At 43.0% G+C, this 21,425-nt stretch overlaps 3 protein-coding genes across 4 annotated transcripts in view; 2 read left to right on the forward strand and 1 right to left on the reverse strand.

Annotated features, from left to right (window-relative positions):
• GRAP2 (GRB2 related adaptor protein 2) overlaps positions 1 to 2,366 on the reverse strand; it is a 69,331-nt gene extending 66,965 nt beyond the window's left edge. For both annotated transcript variants that reach the window (XM_059681474.1, XM_059681475.1), the window contains exon 1: positions 2,165 to 2,366. The gene's annotated coding sequence lies outside the window, so the exon portion shown is untranslated. The remainder of the gene's footprint in view (positions 1 to 2,164) is intronic.
• The window catches only part of RPS19BP1 (ribosomal protein S19 binding protein 1), a 519,247-nt gene that overhangs the window by 260,078 nt on the left and 237,744 nt on the right, over positions 1 to 21,425 (forward strand). The window lies entirely within an intron of this gene.
• Positions 12,517 to 21,425, forward strand: part of ENTHD1 (ENTH domain containing 1) — an 87,403-nt gene continuing 78,494 nt past the window's right edge. The window contains exon 1 of the mRNA XM_059680900.1: positions 12,517 to 12,865. Coding sequence (XP_059536883.1) covers positions 12,517 to 12,865 — 349 coding nt within the window. The remainder of the gene's footprint in view (positions 12,866 to 21,425) is intronic.

Consider the following 21,425-nt stretch of genomic DNA (forward strand, 5'->3'; position numbering starts at 1 on the left):
GGAAGAGAGAGAGGGAGGGAGGGAAGGAGAGAGGGAGGGAGGAAGGGAAGGAGAGAGAGAGAGAGATAGATGGAGAGGGAGAGGAGGTTGTGTTGTTTCTTTATGGATCAAGATATGCTGGGCAAATACTTGAGATGGACAAAATGGGGGCCATTCGACCCTATCTTTTGATTCAAATAGCTTAGGTCATGAAGATTCTTGACCAAGTTTTGAGTTTGTTTTGCAAGGGCACGAAAATGAAAAATCTGTCCCTAGGACTAATCCAGAAGCAACTACTATTACTTGTTTAGAAAATACTGATGGACTCACACTTAATGACACATTTTTGAACAATTGTAGACTTTTCTTGATTCAGGAAAAGAGGCAAGTTTTGCTCAAGTTTTGGCATGAACCCTACAAGTCACCAACACCAGTGGATGTTATTCTCTGAGAATCAATAAATATGTGGAAACTAGAGCCATTTTCAGCTCGTCCAGAAGGCAATGGTTCTCAAAGAGATGGCTTTAGGTAGTGAGATATACTTTGTATAAGAGGTGGGAAGAAAATGATCAAGATTAAAAAAATAATAATGGTATCATTTTGCATTTTCATAGTGCCATTTTCCTAAGGCACTTCATATCTATGTTAACTCATTTATTCTTATAATATCCCTATAAGGTAGACATAGAACTACTGAGATTAAAAAAAAAATAAAAGGGATTTTCATCAGGGTCTAAGATGTGGAAGAAATTCAAAAGGATATTATATTAGCAATAGAGATATTTCTTCATATTGAACAAATTGATCACCTCCTTCCCCTCTGCTTCAGTAAAGTCTTTTTAAAAAGATAAAATCTATTACAATTTAGGGAGAATAAGATTACAGTTTACTACAGGGGAGACACTCCCAGTTCAATCTAAAAAAGTAATTTTATTCAATGATATAGGGCTGTCTCTCTTTAATAAAAAACACAAAATAATTCTCAAAAAGAGTACAAATCAGAATTTTTAAAACTTGAAATTTAAATGCACTTAGCTGACTATTTACATAGTTTTCTTTATTTAACAATGGATCCTTTTGTAAAGAGAATCACTTTAAATTATTTTATAAATATTAAGTTTTATAAAAAATTACACTGGCTTGTTAAAGCAGAATATACTTACAGTAAATGTTCTTTCTGAAACCAAAAATAAGAAAAAAAGGGGAGAGGGGACCACTAAGGAGCTAAACAATCTATAATAAATGTAGTTGTATAGAAAGGAGTCTTCAGCCTGAGCTTTCCCATTCTCAGATGACACAACATAAGCAACATGTAATCCTTTCCATTGGACTTTTAGATCCTAAATTTTTCCTCTCTTAATTGATCTAGGGATGCTTATTTTCAGTAATGTGCAAATTAAGAGCATGGCCTTAATTAACAAGGCCTAATTTGGGGTATATAAATACAATATTTTTCCCCCCACAAAATTGTGTTTCAGTACAATATTTTAACGTTAGTAAAATCCTTGGCAGGTGTGTTCAATCCTCACATTCAGGAACAGGTGGGGCAAAAAGCATAGAGGGGATGTCTTAAGACTTGGTGCCTGAACTACAGACAGTCTTAGGGATATAGCGTTAACAGTTAATAAAGAGACAAAGATAGACAGCACTCTTCTCAAAATCTATTTCAACACAACGTTTTCTTTTCGTAAAGAAACCCAAACTGGAGTTCTTTGTTACGGTAACATAAATACGAACAGAAGTAGAAATGAGAGCAATAAGAGAAATCCCAACCTCAGAGTACTAGTGTTCATTCATTGCTGCTCAGCCCCTCACCTCCACTCCCCAGTCTTAATTAAATGCTGACTATGGTGAAGTGAAATTTCACCTTGGTAATCCCAGGGCCTAAAGTCTCTCTCTGATCTGGCTCAGAAGCCAGTCAGTGGAGGTATTTTTCTGTAATGGGCTGGGTAAGGAACAGGTCTTCTAGTTCACTTGCCAGATAGAAGTCAAATCCTATCACCACAGCCATTGCCACAGCAAAAGACTTAGAGACCTTAGCTGATGGACCAAAGTATTAAAAGCAATATTTGGAGAGCCCATGGGGTTCATTTTAATTAGAACTGACTCATAGAGAGCATTCTGCAAATTATAAAACTGTTCAAGATGTCTAGAGAATGTGGACCGACGTTGTATAATGACATACCTTTTAGAAGAGAAGCGGCTGAGTCTGTATCTTGGCTTTGACACTGAGTTAGAATCCTCTCCTGCAAGAAGGAAGATGCATTCACATACAAATTACTGCATTTCAGAGTACAGATACACCTTGCGCTGTCTTCCAACTACCACACTAAAAAGAGGGTACACGCTCACAGAAACATTAAAGTTCCTCCTCCTCCCTACTTCTTACTCCCTCCTCCAAACTACCCCCAGTCAGTCCTGCAGTGTGCAGGCAAACCACACAGGAACTAGCAGACATGGGGCTTCAGAGAGTTGGGTGTGAGCCTTCGATTATGTGGTTTTGTTTTCTTGCTGCCAGAGTTGAACTAAAATGCAGGAGGTGCACTGAAACACTTTGCTTCTTTATGCTTGGTTTCAGTTTTAACAAATTTCCCCCTGAACCATTATGTTCACATAAGAAAATTTCTAATCCTGGAGATGATCTATTGGCAAGCTGCTGCTGGTCTTAAGGAAAACGCTCATTTTCTCTTAGTATAGCCAAACATCCATAGAAACATTAAGAATTCTTAGGGGCACTTACTTAATACCACTCTGGTTCACTCACAATATTAAAATCCCAGGGAAAATGCATTCTCAGTGCACTTAGCCCGTAATGTTACCTTTAACAAACAAACAAAAAAGAGAAAAGCTGAGCCAGGATGCGTTCCAACATGTTCTACCACAGCCAGGGCATGAACTGGGACTGGCTGCTTCAACTTCTGGGAGTCACTTTCTCTTGAGTTGGTTGGACTAAAGGATTTCTGAAATTTTAAGATTTTTTTTTTTTTTACTGCCTTAAGATTTTTGTCACCTGCTGGAAGCCGGTCCATCTTTGCTGCTTGACACAGTCACTGCAGGGAAGAAACATCTGCACAGCATATGTTTCAAGGGACCTGGCGTATATGGCATACTGTTCTTGATATGTTTGCTCCCCTTCTTGGCACTATGTGTTTTAACCAAGGTCACCTCTCCGAGAAAGGTTGTTTCCCCAGGTAGGGATTTTTCCCTGAAGTTAGGGAGGGAATAAAACCCCTTAACTAAGTGCCAGGCGGGTAGTTAATCACTTTAACTACGAACAATCATGCTTAAGCTACATAATCTTTACTCCCTGGAATAGAGATAAGAAACACCCTAACCTTTGGAATAGAAATTGATAGGATTAAAATCAACTGGTATAAATACAGATGTAACAAGACAATAAAAGACAGAACTTGGCTGGGGAACCTAGTGAGAGAACATGGCTACAGAACTTGGCTGGAGATCCTGGCTAGAGGAACCTGGATATGATGATCACCTGAACGCTGCCTCTGTGTCATTCCTTCTTCGCTGACTCCGTATAAGTGAAATTACACCACACTGTCCACACCTATGGGAACCCCTAGACCTGATGGGCTGGACCCCAACAGTCACCTCAACTTTCTTAGTTCTTATCTTCAAATTTACAACTCACCCGCCTCTCTAAGTTCCTCCCTCCCATAACAAGTACAACTTGTGAAGGTCTCTTTCCCTCTCTTTTCTCTTGTTGGAAAATGGATTGCAATGCTGCATCTTTTGCACAAAATTAGACACGTTTCTATTTCATTCAGAGTTGGGGAACTGGACCCACAACAAAGAGGAAACTGTTGGCTCACAGGATATTCCTAACATCAAGCCCTTGAAGACCAAGAAGAAAGGTATTATATAAGACTCAATTTGGGGTTCTAAAATGGAAACTTATTTTATACTGTGAAATGGTATCCCTTTCTATCTCTTTGCCCCTTTATACCTAAACCTTGCTCAAGATTTACCCCTTAAAACTTTTATTTGGTAATGATTTTCTTTTTTAAAAATTGAAATAGAAAAGAAGAATCTGGTGTAGAATCAGCAGAGTACCTTGTTCATAGTAGGCAGATGCTCAGTAAATATAGGGTGTCCCAAAAATATATATACACACTTTGAGATGATGGCAACCTAAGACAGCTTGTGGGAAGTGAAGGTTGTGGAAGTAACTGAGTTCTGAATATACAAGGTGACCATAAAGTCTGGAAACACAAATACTATTATTTTATTGTGTATTAGAATGTGTCACTGATATACCATTTATTAACTACGGACCACATATTACCCAGATTTAGTATGAAAGATGAGCTGATGAATATGATGCGCGGTGTGACAAAGAGACGAGTCAGTGATGACTCCAAGGTCATGGCCTGAGAAACCAGAAGCAAGGATGTGTCACTTACTGAGATGGGGGAGCAGGTTTGGAAAGTCAGGAATTTGGTTCGGGACATATTAAATTTGAGATGTCTATGAGAAATACCAGTAGGGGGGCTGGTCAGGAGAGGTTAGAGCTGATAATGAAACATTTGAGAGTCGTTGAAAGAGAAGGGTGTTAAAAGCTGTGAGACTGGATAAAGCTGCCTAAAGAATAAATACAGAGAACAGGCCGCTCCAAAGTTGAAAGGTCAGAGAAATGAAAAGAAACCAGCCAAAGAGATGAGAAGGAGCAGCAATGCCCTAGAAATCAAGAGAAGAAAACCTTGCTGACTTCCATAAAACTCTGAGTTTCGGGGGTGGGGAGGAACACACCAAGTTATTATTGTAAAACGACGTCTGTGTTTGGCGAATACTACAGTATTGCAACTAAATTATGGTGCCCCCAAATGGAGGAAAGCAGATAAAAAGGACCTCTTACATAAAGGCACTTTAACGGAGTTAATTCCACTTGGTAGGTAGCACTACACTTATGCAGAGCCTGATCCACTCCCTTTTAAATTTATCCAGAGATTCAGTCTAAAAGGAGAAAATGAATGGGTTTAAAATGCCCTTCTCAAAATACAACAGGGAGACTTGTGATGGAGAGTATCCACGGAGCTCAACATCAAGGACCAAAGATTAATCGTTAGGGTAGGGGAAAGGGCACAGAACTGGACACAGCACATGTGCGTTCAAATTCCAGCTAACTCACTTGCTAGCTGAATGCTACTTGAATAACTGTGGGCCATGATGTAACCTATTTGTTCCTGCAAACTCGGCTCAAGGTCACCTACTCCAGGAAGCCTTCCCTAACTTTGTAGATTCAGACAAATCCCTTTTTTGCTCCCATATCACTTTATCCTTGCCTTTTTCATGGCAACCTATTATAATTGCTGATTTATTCCTGCCTCCTCTAGGAGATATTAGACTATAATTTCCTTGTATTCCGTGGCTCAGCAGAGTGCCTGGCACACAGCAGGTGCTCAATCATGCAGAATGAATGCATGTTCCCCAAGCTCACTGCCTCAATATGTAAAATGGGATAATTAATGCCTACTTTTCAGAGTTCCTTTGAAATTTACATAAGATATGCTTAGGAAAAAAATCTTCATAAACTATAACTCCATATATAAAAGACTTGTGTTTGTCCTCCTCCTCTCCCCTTACTTTATAGAAAAGCCCTTTAGCATGACATTCATGGTCCTGGACAATCTCTTTCCCGGCCACCTTTTCTATTTCCCTCTGCTGCTACCCCACTCCTCCATATTACAGCCGGCTAAGCAATATTTCAAGCAGACCAACTTCTTTCGTATCGCCTACATTTTAGATGATACGTACCTAACTACCTGTCAGCAGAAACAAGGTGGGCTGTTATAATTATAATGTAAGTAGTAGGAATGAAAAACAAATGTTACCTGCATCTACTAAGCATTTTCCTATTCTGAGTCCTTTCCCTCCATCCTCGGAGAAGGCTGACGTATTCCACTCCGCCACCAACGTGCTTTCAAACATAGGTTTGCTTATATTTCCAACACCTACTGGATAAAACCACCTAGCAGCATGGACAAGGTCCCTCATGACCTGGTTTTCCTCTGGCCACGTCATCTCCCTCCGCTGTTCTGCTAACAGCCGGTGCCACAGCCACAGTAACTACAGTACTGGCAAGTTTCCCAAGGCAATAAGCCCGCTCAGCGTTCAGGCTTTTACACACGAGGGGTCCTTAGCCTCCAACGGCCTCCTCTACTTTGCTTATTCATTTCTTAAGGTTCAAATCCAATGTAAACGCTCCGGTGAAACCTGCCCTGAAACAGTCCCCGGCATCATTAGATGCCTGCTCCTCTCTTATGACGCCGCCACACACGTCTCGTCAGTCTTCAGTGACGGTGGCTGTCACTCCACTCCCGCCAGCCTGCACACCCCGGGGCACTGGATCGTGCTTACTGCTTGGTGGGGTGCCCGGCACCTAGTGGGTGTTCACTACAGACCAGCGGAAGCTTCCAGGGCCTACCGCGGGTCATCACTGGGGGCTCTCCGTCACTGCCCACCACGCACACTGCTCTTCCCATCTCTAGACACGACTTTTTTACATGCTTTGTCCTTTGAGGTGGACATCGGCTGCGGAAGGCACTTCTCGTCAGTTCACATTACACCAACACAAAACTGTAACATGTAGTCTTTGGAAGGAGCCGTAGGGCCGCACCACATTCAACAGTGTTCAATGAAGACATTTACCTTCGTCCCACCGGATCCCCGCAAGCTGGGTTTAACCCCGCGCACCCCTCGCGCTTGAGGCCCTGGGAGTCGCACGCACCAGACACCGGAGAGAAGGCAAGCGAGCGAGCGACCGGAAGTGAGGATCCGGAAGTGAGGGCCGGAAGTGGGAAAGCGGAAGTGGGACGGGGCAAAGGTACTTGGGCCTGGTTGGAGGAGGCGGATATTCCTGGGGGAGCCGCGGGCTTGAATTTGAGTGGGAAAAGGTCCCGACAGGAGAGCTGGACTTTCTGCTCAGGTAGATTCCCTTTGGAGGAGGGGGCGGTAACGGAGGTCGGAGGTCAGAGGTCGGTGTGGAGGGCCCACTTAGCTCCTGTCTCCTGTGGTGCCGTTGGAGAACCGGTGAAAGGGGGCCGAGATCCGCACAGTCTGCGTGAGGGAAGGTCCCTGCTGTGTGACGCCATCCCATCCCTCCCGCTTTCTAGAAGCTTCTCCCGCCCAGCCTCCCCCTCCCAAGTCCATTGAGAGCTCTCAGAGGGCAGTCGCTGGAAGTCGATTCCCTCTCAGCCAACACCCTTCCCGTACAGAATTCCTCCCCAGCTTCTCCTTTCTTCCTCTTAACCGTCCTGCCTATGATGAGTCCTTTGGCGGCGGGGGACCTGAGGCCCAGAGAGGAGGTGGCAGAGCAGGGCCTCCCATCCTGCCTTTGGGATCCTTGTTAAACGAATGAGATGAGACAGGTGCACGTGAGCTCGCAGCACAGCGTAGCCAGTGACTCCGGAGGGCGGTGGCGGTGGCTTGTGCGCCGGATCTGCTCCAGTTCCCAGAATGGAGCCCGTCACATGGTAAACGCCGGAAAACGAATAGAGTTCGTTAATGAACACATGGGAGGGGCTTCGACAACGTTCTTTCCATCGGGACAGGTACATCTAATGTCACGGTGTTCTCTTATAATCATTTCATAGGAACCGCCTTGGTCAGACCTTATTTCCTCCTGAGCTGAACTCATGTCTACAGGCAGAACCTACACAAACACACACACGAGCTGTTTTCTGCTCATGATCGCGCTGCCCTAAATCCATGTTTCTTGAGATGCTTCTTGGCACCCCGCCTCTTTGATGTGGTTCTTGTTACGGTTTTCTGTCTTTGGAAAAAGGCGTTTCAGCAACTCAGTCCCTTAGCCTCAATTTTAATACCCAACACGTTTTGAAAACCAATTTCCCCCCTAACTTATTTGGTGCCAAGACCTAAACTGAAACGAGCCATTTGTCTTCATTTATTCCATGTATTTATAGGTTTTGTTTGCAGTCGTGGTAATGTTTGACTGTTCGTAGTGGCCCCACACCTTACTGTGGGTATCATGACAAATACATATGTACAGATATGTAGTGCAGGCATGGCATTACCCTTCAAAAGTAAAAAATTAAAATTAAAAATTGAGTTTGAATTCTACAACTCATCTGGCCTCAATGGATTTGGATAAGAAATTGTGGACCAATAGTTTAATGTCACTTGATAAGTTAAATGTATTGATCCAGGCAAAGTTGTGGGAGGAAACAGCTTTTGGCAAAGCATTGTGGAAGTGGATAAGCCTAAAAAGAAAAGAGACCTCTTCTACTTCATTTGTTAATTTTGGAGTTATTTAATGGGAATAGATTCTTAATGATATGTTTTTAATGTAGGGATTGTGTTTTATATTTCTTACTAGAGGCCCGGTGCATGGATTTGTGCACCAGTGGGGTCCCTTGGCCTGGCCTGTGGGGGTCAGGCCAAAACCAGCTCTCTGACATCCCCCAAGGGGTCCTGGATTGTGAATGGGGCACAGGTCAGGCCGAGGGACCCCACCGGTTCATGATCAGGGCCGGATCACAATCGGGGCTGGGGAGGGATGGTGGAGGGCTCTAGGGCGTGTCCAGCCCGTCTCACCCAGTCCCAATTGGTCTGACTCCAGCAGCAAGCTAACCTACCAGTTGAAGCATCTGCCCCCTGGTGGTCAGTGCACAACATAGCAACTGGTCGACCAGTCAAATGGTTGGAGGGACAATTAGCATATTAAGCTATACACACACACACACACACACACACACACACACACACTAGGGGCCCAGTGCACAAATTTGTGCACCTTGAAAGGAACTGTGGTGGGTCTCAGCCCATCCTCCATGCCCCCGCCCAGCCCCTCCCACTGCGGCCCCAGGTCCCCTGTCTGCTGGCAGCCCCGCTCCCGCCACCACTGTTCCCATGCGCTGATGGTGCCGGCCCCGTTCACACCGCTGATGGTGCTGAGTGATTGGGGTCAGTGCCAGCAGTGGGTGTGGGCTGTGGCTGCTGCCCTGATCACTCCTCGGGAGCAGGGGGAAGTGGAAAAGCCCTCAGGGCAATTAGGGCTGGCAGCTGCCACTTGAACCCGCTGATGGCGCCAAGCGAATGGGACCGGCGCTGGGCACCGGCAGTGGGTGCCAACAGCTGCTCTGGCACTGACTGTGGGTGTGAGCGGGGCCAGCACTAGCAGTGGGTGCGAGCGGTGGCTCTAGCGCCAGTAGCAGGTGTGAGTGGGGCCGGCACTGGCAGCAGGTGCGAGCACTGGGCAGGACTACAGTGTGTGGGAGCAAAGAATTTTCAGTAACTACTAGGGGCTTGTCCTGATGACAGTTACTGGCTCCCCGCCTTGGTTTGGCACCCCCACTCACCTGCTCTACCAGCCCACTGCGGCCGACACCTGCCATGTTCTGCATATGGACCACGGTGGTCAGTGCACATCATAGCGACTGGTTGGTTGTTCCGATTGTTCCACCGTTCAGTCTATTTGCATATTAGCCTTTTATTATATAGGATAGATCTCTCCCACAAAGCTGTGTAAGTGGTAGGTATTAAAAAAATATTTATTGATTTGAGAACAGTTGCTCAATACTCTAGAGTTTTACTGGACAATTACAAGAGCTGGGTTATATTTTTTAAATGTCATGTTTATAATCTAAAGATATAGAATCAATGCAGGTTTATACCAAAGCAGAATCATTCAACCATTTGGCCACTCACCCAACACCTGTTTCTTGAGTACCTACTATGTGTGCTAGGTACATGTTAGTCAATAGGATTACACTGGTAAATAAGATGGACAAGGTCCCTGCTCCCAAGGGCCAGTCTGGTGGTGGAGAAAGCCAAAGAGCAAATGACAAATACATATGTACAGATCATGATAAGTCCATAAAGGAAATACACCAGGTGCTAAAAAGAGTTTGATGGGAAGACGTAAGTAGTTAGCAAGGTCAGTGAAAGCCTCTCAAAGGAGGTGACATAGATTTGGTATGAAAATTTACCTTTTGGGGGCACTAATTTTGTCTCATCATTGTGATAATAATATCAAGTGTTTGATGATTTGAGTAAATTGAGTGTTTGCATGTAGTTAGGTGTCTAAAACACATAATAAACCAACATATAATTTACAGCTACAGCTAATTGAACTTCTTAGTGTGAACACATCAAGAGTAGGATCGTGTCTTATATATTCTTTATCTTGTTACAAAGTACCCTCTGTTAATAAATGATACTAATTCATGTATCCAGATATTTTTCTTTTTGTTTTTTCTAATGGTTGGAAATGTATTTAATTTTGGTATGATGCCAACAACATCCATTTTAAACTACTATATGGATTGAAGGCTATTATTTAGGTAGTTTTCTGGGGCAGAAAATTTATTTAAGAAAACATTTTTTAATTTAAAAATGCAGGTTAGAGAAAATAGGAAAGCCTAAAAATTAGGGTTTTGTCCCACAAAATTTAGATAGCTCTCCAAAAAGAAAAAAATGGGTTTTTAATGACTGTTGTTCAATTACAGAAGGGTATGATTCTAACAGGGTGTTGTTGTTTTTAATAGCATTGTGAGGAAACAGATCAATATTTGTTGCTCTAAGCCAATGTCACAGTGCATCTCTACATTTAGTGAGCTTGGTAGAGGGGAAAAAAGGACAATAGAAAAAGAAAACTCTCATGATTGAAAATTTTAATAACTTATAAACTGGGTTTTTGCTGCAGTAGTGAGTCAGATAAAAATGCTTGTATTTGAAGTGAAAATGAGGAAAAATCAGAAAAATTAAAAAGCACACAACTTCTTTTTTTCTTCCTGGGTTGATGATAGTCTCTTTCTGAGAAATCTTAATTAAACTGATGCATTTTCTATCTTGCTTATTTGAGGATGTGTTGTATTAAAAAAAAGATTATCTCTTACTTTTAAAAAAGGACATAATAGTTCATTTAGGATGCTTCTGAAAATTTGTATCTTCCATAAGCACACACACAGGAATTAATAAAGCCTGAACTGGGAGTTGAGAAGGTCAAGGAAGAGAAACAAAACAAAATTAAAATAACAAACACATTTGTTATGGATTTTAACCATTTTCTTTTGTATGTATACACTTTCTCTAGGAAAATCTAATTATAGATTGTGGAGGCTTCATTGAGTCTAGATGCTCACAGGGCTTGAAATCAATTTGGTGTGTACTATTTTGGTGGTCATCAGTGGTGATCACTACGGAAATTGCAAACTAATTGACCTACCTTAATACAAAATAATCAAAAAGAAGAAAGGGAAGAGTTTCATGTAACCTGAGAATTGATCATTCACAGCATCATTTAAAGTTTTGGGGCTGCATACCCCTTTTAAGTTTTAATGTTGTTGTTGTTTTTTTATCAACCTACATGGGACTTTCTTTGTGTACTTGTTTTGAGATCTGAGAGAGACATGCCTGTCACTTCAGATTTTAGGAAAATTCTTACACTGTTTGAATCATACTGTTCTAACCTCAGACTTTATTTTTTAAAGTTGAGTAAAGAAAGTAATTTAACCTTTTCCTTGAATGTACTGGTCTTACTAGGACTAAACATTGCTTTAGTACCATGATTCAGATGTGGAGTCCACTGAGGTGCAACTATTTGTCGTAATAGTTGGTGACCCTTCCTTCCCCCTTTTGATTGACAAGAAAGCAGACCACATTTAGATCTGATTCTAATGGCCTGTAGTTCTAAAGAGAATATGACCATAGGGTTACTTGGTGACTTTAAGACTCAATTTTCACCATCTTAATTACTTTTAGAACTTAATATTTTTATATATGACAACTAATCTTATGCATGATATGTCAGAGCCCAAGTCTCATTTTCTTTTTCTTTTTTTGGTTAATCTCACTCAAAGGTATTCTTCCATTGATTTTTTAGAGAGAGTGGGAGGGAGGGGGAGAAACACAGAGAGAGAAACATTGATGTGAGAGAGATACATCAATTGGTTGCCTCCTGCTCGTGCCCCAACCAGGGCCTGGGATCGAGCCTGCAACCGAGGTACGTGCTCTTGACTGGAATTGAACCTGAGACCCTTCAGTCCAGGGCCAATGCTCTATGCACTGAGCCAAATCAGCAAGGGCCCAAGTCCCATTTTCTTACACTAAGTTGTCCACTGTCCATGAAATGCTCTGTAATAATTTTATTTCTGGCCAAAGAGGATGAATGATATTTTCTGCAGGAACCATTAGGACTAGAAAGACCAGTTATATTGCTCTAAATTAAGTAGGCCAATCCCTTATGAGAGATTATCCCATAATGACCGTAGAAACATTTATATATACCCTCAATTCTGGCTGATGTAAGTGAGGGGCTGATTTAGAAACTAAAGTTAGATTTTTTAGACTGACTTGTTGTTCAATAGACACTAACTTACATTTTTGTGTGTGCTTTTCTTTGCAGGAAATTGATGCCTTGTCAAGATGATGATTAATCATTTGTCTTTGGGAACAGCAGAAACAGGGACCAATGACCTGACAAGGGTTTTCTAAAGCAGTTACAGACACTCCCGTGCCATTGCTCTGCTCACCTAGCTCACCTTCAGACTTGTCTAACCCATGGCATTCAGGAGGCAAGTGAAAAACTTTGTGAAAAATTACTCAGAAGCTGAAATAAAAGTCAGGGAAGCAACTTCTAATGATCCTTGGGGGCCTTCTAGTTCCCTGATGTTAGCTATCAGTGACCTGACTTTCAACACGATTTCTCTCTCAGAGATTATGAATATGCTATGGCAGAGACTAAACGACCATGGGAAGAACTGGCGCCATGTGTATAAATCCCTTATGCTAATGGATTATCTCATCAAGAATGGATCTAAGAAAGTCATTCAGCTTTGCCGAGAGGGGTTCTGTAAAGTTCAAATACTAAAAGATTTTCAACATATAGATGAAGCTGGAAAAGACCAAGGTAACAGTTAAAGAAGTGTATACTGTGTGCTAATAAAGAGTAGCAGCTAGGGAGGGGATCATTTTAAAACAGGAGCTGGGGAAAAGTTGTTCTTAAACGTATTGGCTACCTTTCCTCTGGGACAGTTGTGGTTTCCAGTTTAATCCTTTGTGTTGTCTCTTGAGAGCCTTAGAGGGCAACATTTTGGTTTTTTCCCCCAAAAAGGATGTATAAAACTAACACTTAGGTTCATGATAAAATAATACCTCATAGAAAATGAGCAAAGTGAATAAAACAGGAGGTATGGCAAATGGCTAAAATAATGTCACTATAATTCATAACTATAATTAGATTGGACTTTAGTCATAAATATAAGGAAATGTTTCCAAAGTCTATGGAATCTTCAAAGACTAGCTATATTCAAGTGGTTTTATGAATATAAAATCTAGGTCATAAAATAATTTTGTCAGTGGAGGAGAGGGTGAAATAGGGAAAGGGTAAATAGAATACCGAACTGAGATGATTCAGTAGTGCCTGATTTTCTACAATGGTAAAAGAATCAGCACTTTCTCCTCATCCAATGTAAAATTATTATTTGTGCTTAAAGTGAATAATCTTATGAATAATGATAAAAGGATATAATTCAGTGCAGTGTCTATGTTACCATAAGTGTACATTTTTAAAAATAGACTGTTTTTACAGCAGTTTACGGAAAATTATGCAGAAAGTACAGAGATCTTACATACCCTTTCCTACCCTCACATGGTTTCACCTATTGAACATCTTGCATTAGTGTGGTACATTTGTTGCAATTGATGAATCAATATTTGATGTATTAGAGGCCTGGTGCATGAAATTTGTGCACTCCGGGGGGAGGGGTCCCTCAGCCTGGCCTGCACCCTCAGGGGATGTCCAACTGATGGCTTAGGCCCGTGGTCGGCAAACCGTGGTTCACGAGCCACATGCAGCTTTTTGGCCCGTTGAGTGTGGCTCTTCCACAAAATACCACGTGTGGGTGTGCATGTACAGTGCGATTGAAACTTTGTGGCCCATGCGCAGAAGTTGGTATTTTGTGGAAGAGCCGGTATTTTTTTTTCAATATATTTTATTGATTTTTACAGAGAGGAAGGGAGAGGGATAGAGAGTTAGAAACATCGATGAGAGAGAAACATCGATCAGCTGCCTCCTGCACACTCCCCACTGGGGATGTGCCCGCAACCAAGGTACATGCCCTTGACCAGAATCGAACCAGGACCCTTGAGTCCGCAGGCTAACACTCTATCCGCTGAGCCAGACTGGTTAGGGCAAGAGCCGGTATTTTGTGGAAGAGCCACACTCAAGGGACCAAAGAGCTGCATGTGGCTCCTGAGCCGTGGTTGCTGACCACTGGCTTAGGCCCACTGTTAGTCGGACATCCTTAGTGCTGCTGTGGAGGCGAAAGAGGCTCCCGCCACCGCGGCTGCACTTGCTAGCCATGAGCTCGGCTTCTGGCTGAGCAGTGCTCCCCCTGTGGGAGCACACTGACCACCAGGGGGCAGCTCCTGCATTGAACGTCTGCCGCGTGTCATAGCAACCGGTCGTCCCACCTTTCAGTGATTTGTATATTAGCTTTTTATTATATAGGATTATTAATAACTAAGGTCCTTAGTTTACATTACGATTCACTCTGTACTACGGGTTTTGAAAATGCATAGTGATATGTATCTACCGTTCTGTTACCATATAGGATAGTTTACTCAGTAGTTACTACCTTATAAGTGCCCTGTTCTCCACCTATTCATTCTTCCCCTGCCTCACCCTGTTGAACCCTTGACAACCACTGATCTTTTTACTGTCTCCATAGTTGGAATCAAATGGCATGTAGCTTTTTCAGACTGGTTTCTTTCACGGAGCAATATGCATTTAAAATTCTTCCATGTCTTTTCATAGCTTGAGAGACCTAATTTCTCTTTTTATCCTTCACTTTTTTGTTGTTGCTAATCCTTACTCGATATTTTTCCATTGATTTTTAGAGAGAATGGAAGGGAGGAAGGGAGGGAGGAGAGAAGGAGAGAGAGAGATAGAAGGGAGGGAGGAGAGAAGGAGAGAGAGAGATAGAGATAGAGAGAGAGAGAGAGAGAGAGAGAGAGAGAGAAGTCCTTTAAAACTCAATTAAATATCGATGTGAGGGAGACACATTGATTGGTTGCCTCTCTCATGTGCCCAGTTGGGGTTGGGGATTGAACCTACAACCCAGGTACATGTTGTTGACTGGGAATCAAACCTGTGCTCTGACCACTGAACGAACAACACTGGCCAGGGCTTTTCGTAACTTTTTTAAAAGCAGCTTTATTGAGATACGTCATATACAGTATAATAAAATTCACCCATTTAAAGTGTACAATTCCATGGCTTTGGTATGTTATTTTTAAAGCTCAAAATATATATAACATAAAACTTGCCATTTTAAATGTACAATTCAGACATTAATTACATTCTCAATGTTGCATAACCATCTCCACTATTAAGCATACGTCCCCTGCTCACTTCTAATCTACTTTCTGTCTCTCTCACATCAATGTTTTCCTTCTCACCCCTCCTCCACTCTCTAAATATCAATGGGGAAAAAAATAGCCTCGGGTGAGGATTAACAACAAAATAACAAAATCTTTGTTTAAATCCTATAACAATATAGATTATTGATTTATAGAAAATCCCATAAAGTCCTGTAGAATACTGATTTCATTTGGAGTGAATTTGTTGTAATTGCTCTTTTATTGACTATTAACATATTTTTTAAAAATCTATTTTGGAATTTTAGTTTTCAGCTTATTTTGAGTGAGATGTTATTCCCCAACCACTCCTGTTCACTTTTCCCTTTATGTTGGTTTTTCAGTTCCTGCCACCCAGCTCCCTTTGAGCCTTCAGTATAGCCCTTATAAAGGTAGCTCAGGGCTCCTGCTTGAGATAATACTAGGGTGTGTGTCACTGAGCCAGTCACTGAGCCAGCAGGTGGCTTAGTTTAGTTTCAGGCCTTAAGACTGCATGTGCGTCCTCTTGCTTCTAGACCCACAACTACAAGTAAATTATAGCCCAGGAAGCTATTGGGGAATTTTTTTTCCCCTTTCTTCCAAGGCTTCTCTCACAAACATGGATAACCCCTAACATCAAAGAGTGAGACAGTGCTGATTCCCTGGCACCTGAGGAGCTGAACTCCTGGTGTCAGATCAAGAGCCCAACAGCCTGTGGCTTCAGCCCTGCTCACTGCCTTTTCATTTCTCTCATATTTCTGGATCATGGAGGTTTTTATCTTTTTTTTGAGACTGATGATGTCTATTGCTGTGATTTTTGGAGAAGAGCAGAGGGTAATTTGAAGCATGAACTTACTGTGCCAACTGGACTGAAGATTTTTTAACTTGAAAATAACTTAATGTTTGGGATACTTCTCCCCTCTCTCCCATCCCCCATCCCTGAGGCATTGTGAAGGGCAGATTGGAAGGGAGGCTAAAAATCCTATATAATAAAACCCTAATATGCAAATCGACCTAATGGCTGAATGATGGGTCGCTATGATGCACACTCACCACCAGGGGGCAGACACTCAACACAGGAGCTGCCCCCTGGTGGTCAGTACTCTCCCACAGGGGGAGCACCGCTCAGCCAGAAGCTGGGCTCACGGCTGCCAGTGCAGCAGCAGTGGCAGGACCCTCTTCCGCCTCCGCAGCAGCATTGGGGAGCAGGCCTAAGCCAGCAGGCAGACATCCCCTGGACTGAAAGAGGGAGCAGGCCAGGCTGAGGAATTCCCCCACCCCCAAGTGCATGACATTTGTGCACTGGGCTCTAGTAAGTAAATAATTCAGAACACCACAGGCAACAAATGATGAGGGAGATGGAGTGGAGAGAATGGGCTTAGAAGATATTTAGTATGTACAACCAATAGACATACATTATTGAATTTGAAGAGGTGAATGCTCATATTTCTGGCTTAAAATGGAGATAAAATTCACTGAGAAAGGAATATGGGGAGAAGAGTAGATTTTGGTGGTTCAGAATGGAGAAAGGAATATTAAGATGTTTTGTAACTACTATGTGAAGCTCAGTACATACTGGTATAATTCTAAAAGTCTGGTCTGTGTCTTTCATGCTGGTGCATCTCAGTGCCCAAGATCTCTGAATTTAGCATGCTTCCAAATCTCTTCACTTGATATTCAGTTATGAACTTACATAGACGCCTTCCCTGTATTTGGGAAGTTTTTCTCAGCATATTCATTCACTCATTCATTCATTTAACAAGCATTAGGTATTTCTTAAGCAAACAAGTGTAGTTCTGGCCTTGAAGGATGTTATACATTGATAGAGGAAAAAGGCATTTATCAAATAGCAATTACAAACAGTGGAAGTACTATAAAAGATAAGTGTAGCGTGAAAGTGGGGCCTGACCAAGTCTGGGCGAGTGGGAGGGGGTTTTCCTCTCAGAAAGGCTTTATGAAGAAGTGAGGTCCGAGCTGTTCCCTCTGCCATGTGCTTTCTCCTGGTACATCTGCATAGGTGCCTTTTTCTTGCTGTTCAAGACTCAACTGATGTGGTACTTCCTCAGCAAGACATTTCTTGACCACACCCCAAATTAATGTTTAGCACATCACTCTTCTTTATCTCCTTTAAAGTATTTATTTTTCTCTGGATTTATCTTGGTTAGGGTCCTTGTCTCTTTTTTTCTTCACTTGTGCCCCCACTGTTTAGAACATTTTCTGAAACATAAGTGTTCAGAATGTTTAAATGTGAATAACCTTGGGTATTGGTCTGTTGCATGGTTGTTCTGATTTGCATGTCCTCAAAGTCCTCTGCCTTGAGTTTGGTAGGAGGACTCAGTTGGCCTTCTACTTGTTCACTTTTCTATCCCATTGATCCTCCCCTCACTCTACTGTACCTTTCTAGTGGGAGTTGCCAAGGGTAACATCTCACTCTCTGGCCATACTGATGGGCATGTGACTTGCTAGCTGGGACAGAGTTATTCTCCTGGATTTTTCAAATTTGAAGGAAAGAAGAGGGAGACTTCTCAGGTTGCAGACTATGAGGTGAACCTGGAGCTGTTTGTGGCCATATCCACATCCAGATTGAAGAAGCCGGTCTGCAGCAGGAGAAAATGAAGGCATTAAACAGAGAGAAGCCGAAACCGGTTTGGCTCAGTGGATAGAGCGTCGGCCTGCAGACTGAAAGGTCCCAGGTTCGATTCCGGTCAAGGGCATGTACCTGGGTTGTGGGCACATCCCCAATAGGAGATGTGCAGGAGGCAGCTGATTGATGTTTCTCTCTCATCGATGTTTCTAACTCTCTCTATCTCTCTCCCTTCCTCTCTGTAAAAAATCAATAAAATATATTAAAAAAAAAAAACAAAACAAAAAACAAAAAAAACAGAGAGAAGCAGAGGTGGGAGAGGAGAAAAGAAAGAGTCCTTCCTGGTAGTTTTCCAGTTTCTGCTTCACTTGGACCTGAGGCCCAATTGCAACCCCTGGTTTTTCCATGCCCTTTGCCTTAGCCAGTTCAAATTGAGTTTTTGTTGCTTATAGCCAAAGATTCCTAATTAAAAATAGTATATAATTTTATTTTTACTTTAACCTTTACCTCAACTAGCAAGCTTTTCATCTTGATGTGTTTTATACAATATCTTTGGATATTGATCTCTTACATAGTATCTTGTTTCAGAGAAGCCATATTTTCTCCCTCTCTCTGTTTCTCTATATCTCCCTCCTTTACCCTCTCCTTTTCTCCATCCCTCTCTTTTCTTTCTCTCTTTCTGATACAAAGAAGTTACTAAGATTATCCTATTTCCAGTAATAGTCTATTTTAGTTCTGTGTCCTCTTTCCTTTATTTATTTATTTATTTATTTAAAATTTTGTTTTATTGCTTAAAATATTACAAAGAGTAGTACATATGTCTTCTCCCCCCCCCCCCACCCCCCCGTGACCTTCCCCTGGCCTCCCCTTTCCTTTATTTAAAAACATATTGGTTAGCCCTGGCCGGTGTTACTAAGTGGTTAGAGCGTCGACCGAGCCTTGAAGGGTCGCAGGTTCGATTCCCTCCTGTGGGCAGGAGGCAACCAATAGATGTGTCTCTCTCACATTGATGTTTCTCTCTCTTTCTCCCCCTCACTCCCTCCCTTCCACTCTCTCTAAAAAAAAAAAAGACACAAAAACATGTTGGTTGGAGGTGAAGTACATGCCATCTTATTTTTATTATTATTATTATTTAACCCATCCTTGAAACAGACTTATTGGGTTCTTGAAATTTTTCACTTTCAACTTTGATGCTTTAGAACAGCCAGGCTTCTATTCTTCAGCATCTCAAGGACGGAAGGGAGGTAGCCAGGGCAGTGGGCAGCCGTGAACAGGGAGTTCGTGTCTGGGGGATTTCTTCCCAATTTTCTGTCAACTCCTGTGATTTGACCTTACTGATGCTGCAGATTGCTACCTCAGGGAGGAGTCCCGGTGTTTCAGGGAGAAGTCTTCCATTACTGCGGTTGGCTTTCTGCTCTATGTATCTGCTTGTCACTTTGAATGAGGAGAGCTGCCCTCAATCCCTATCAATCCATGCAGACTCCAAGTAGAATATTCCACATCTATTCCATAACTTACAACTTTTTCTAAGTAGGGGTGTTGCAAGAAGTTGTTTCAGGTCAAGCAACTTCCTTAGGCGGCTAGGTTATAAATTGGCTCTCATTATCCATTTGTACTATGTCAAGAAGGAAATTCAGATTTTTGGTAATATGCTCCTTTTATTAATTCATTCATTCAGTAAATATTTATTAAGCATCTACCATTGCAGTCACTCTTCTAGATGATGAAGATACTGGATGAATGAGATTCTCTGCCTTAATGGAGCTTATATTCTAGGTGAGGAAACACTAAACAAATCCTATCAAATAATAGAGAAACATGGTAATTAACCGTAACTTTGCTACCCTTTCCATTGGCTAATCAGCGAGATATGCAAATTAACTGCCAGCCAAGATGGCGGCCGGTAGCCAGGCAGCTGAAGCGAACATGAGGCTTGCTTGCTGCAGTGATGGAGGAAGCCAAGGTTCCCCACCTGCCGCAGCCCAGCTCTGAGCTCCGGATGCAACAATGTTGCAATTATAGAACCTAAACAAACCCCAGGTACCTGCTTTCAGCCAGCGTGGCCTCAGAGCTTAGAGAAGCCAGTGATGGCAACAGAGTTTCAATTATAGAATCTAAATAAGCCCAGGTACCTGCTTTCAGCCAGCATCGGTCTCAGAGCTGGAGCCGGCTCTCAGCTCCAGTGACAGCTATAGAAGGTAAATAAATCCCAGAATAAAAAAAGAAAAAAGGAAAAAGGAGAGGCTGGGAGCTTCAGTCACCCGCCAGCCTGAAAACATCCCTCAGCCCCTCACCCAGACTGGCCAGGCACCCCAGTGGGAACCCCCACCCTGAAGGGGGTATGACCAGCTGCAAACAGCCATCATCCCCTCATCCAGGCTGGCCAAGTACCCAAGCGGGACCCCCACCCTGATCCGGGACACCCTTCAGGGCAAACCAGCCGGCCCCCACCCATGCACCAGGCCTCTATCCTATATAGTAAAAGGGTAATATGCAAACTGACCCTAACAGCAGAAGGACTGGGAATGACTGATCACTATGACACACACTGACCACCAGGGGGCAGACGCTCAATGCAGAAGCTGCCCTCTGGTGGTCAGGGCGCTCTCACATGGGAGGAGCTCTGCTCAGCCACAAGCCAGGCTGATGGCTGCCAGTACAGCGGTGGTGGTGGGAGCCTTTCCTGCCTCCTCAGCAGCGCTAAGGATGTCCGACTGCAGTTTAGGCCTGCTCTCTGCTGGCAAGTGGACATCTCCTGAGGGCTGCCGGGCTGCCAGAGGGATGTCTGATTGCCATCTTAGGCCCAATCCCCCGGGAAGCGGGCCTAAGCCAGCAGGTGGTCATCCCCTGAGGGGTCCCAGACTGCGAGAGGGCACAGGCCGGGCTGAGGGACCACCCCTCACCCCACCCCTCCAAGTGCACAAATTTTTGTGCACTGGGCCTCTAGTAAATATATAATACAATATTAGGTAGTGATTATGCCAAGGTAAAATACAGAGTTTGGGAGGACTGATGGGCTGGGGCTATTTTAGAGAGGGTGAGCAGAGGGAAGGCTTCTCTGAGAAGGTGACATTGGAGTAGAGACCTGAATGAATCAAAGAGTTCCTGGTAGAAGCAACAGCCAAAGAGCGTGGTAGGATTATAGAATAAGGCAGCCAAGGGGGCTGGAGTAGAGGGAGTGAGGGGAAAAGTGGAAGGAGATGAGCTCCTGAAATTAAAGGGAAAACAGGTTTTTCATTCCCCGCCTAAACTAAGCTCTGTCAGTTATGGGATGGGTGGGGGAAGGTAGTGTCTGGTGTGTTTCTAGTCCCCTAAGGCTGACAGTCACAGGAGACTCTGCCTATCATGCGGCAATGAGTGGTAACCCAAAACACTGGATTTTTTGGCTATAAACTGCAAGCTAATTATAGGAAATTAAAGTGTTTAGATTGATAAGGTTTGAAGTAATTATAAGAGAGTTTGAAAGGAAGAAATGACTCAGAAGTGA

Source organism: Myotis daubentonii, chromosome 2, assembly GCF_963259705.1.
Source record: "Myotis daubentonii chromosome 2, mMyoDau2.1, whole genome shotgun sequence".
Lineage (NCBI taxonomy): Eukaryota > Metazoa > Chordata > Mammalia > Chiroptera > Vespertilionidae > Myotis > Myotis daubentonii.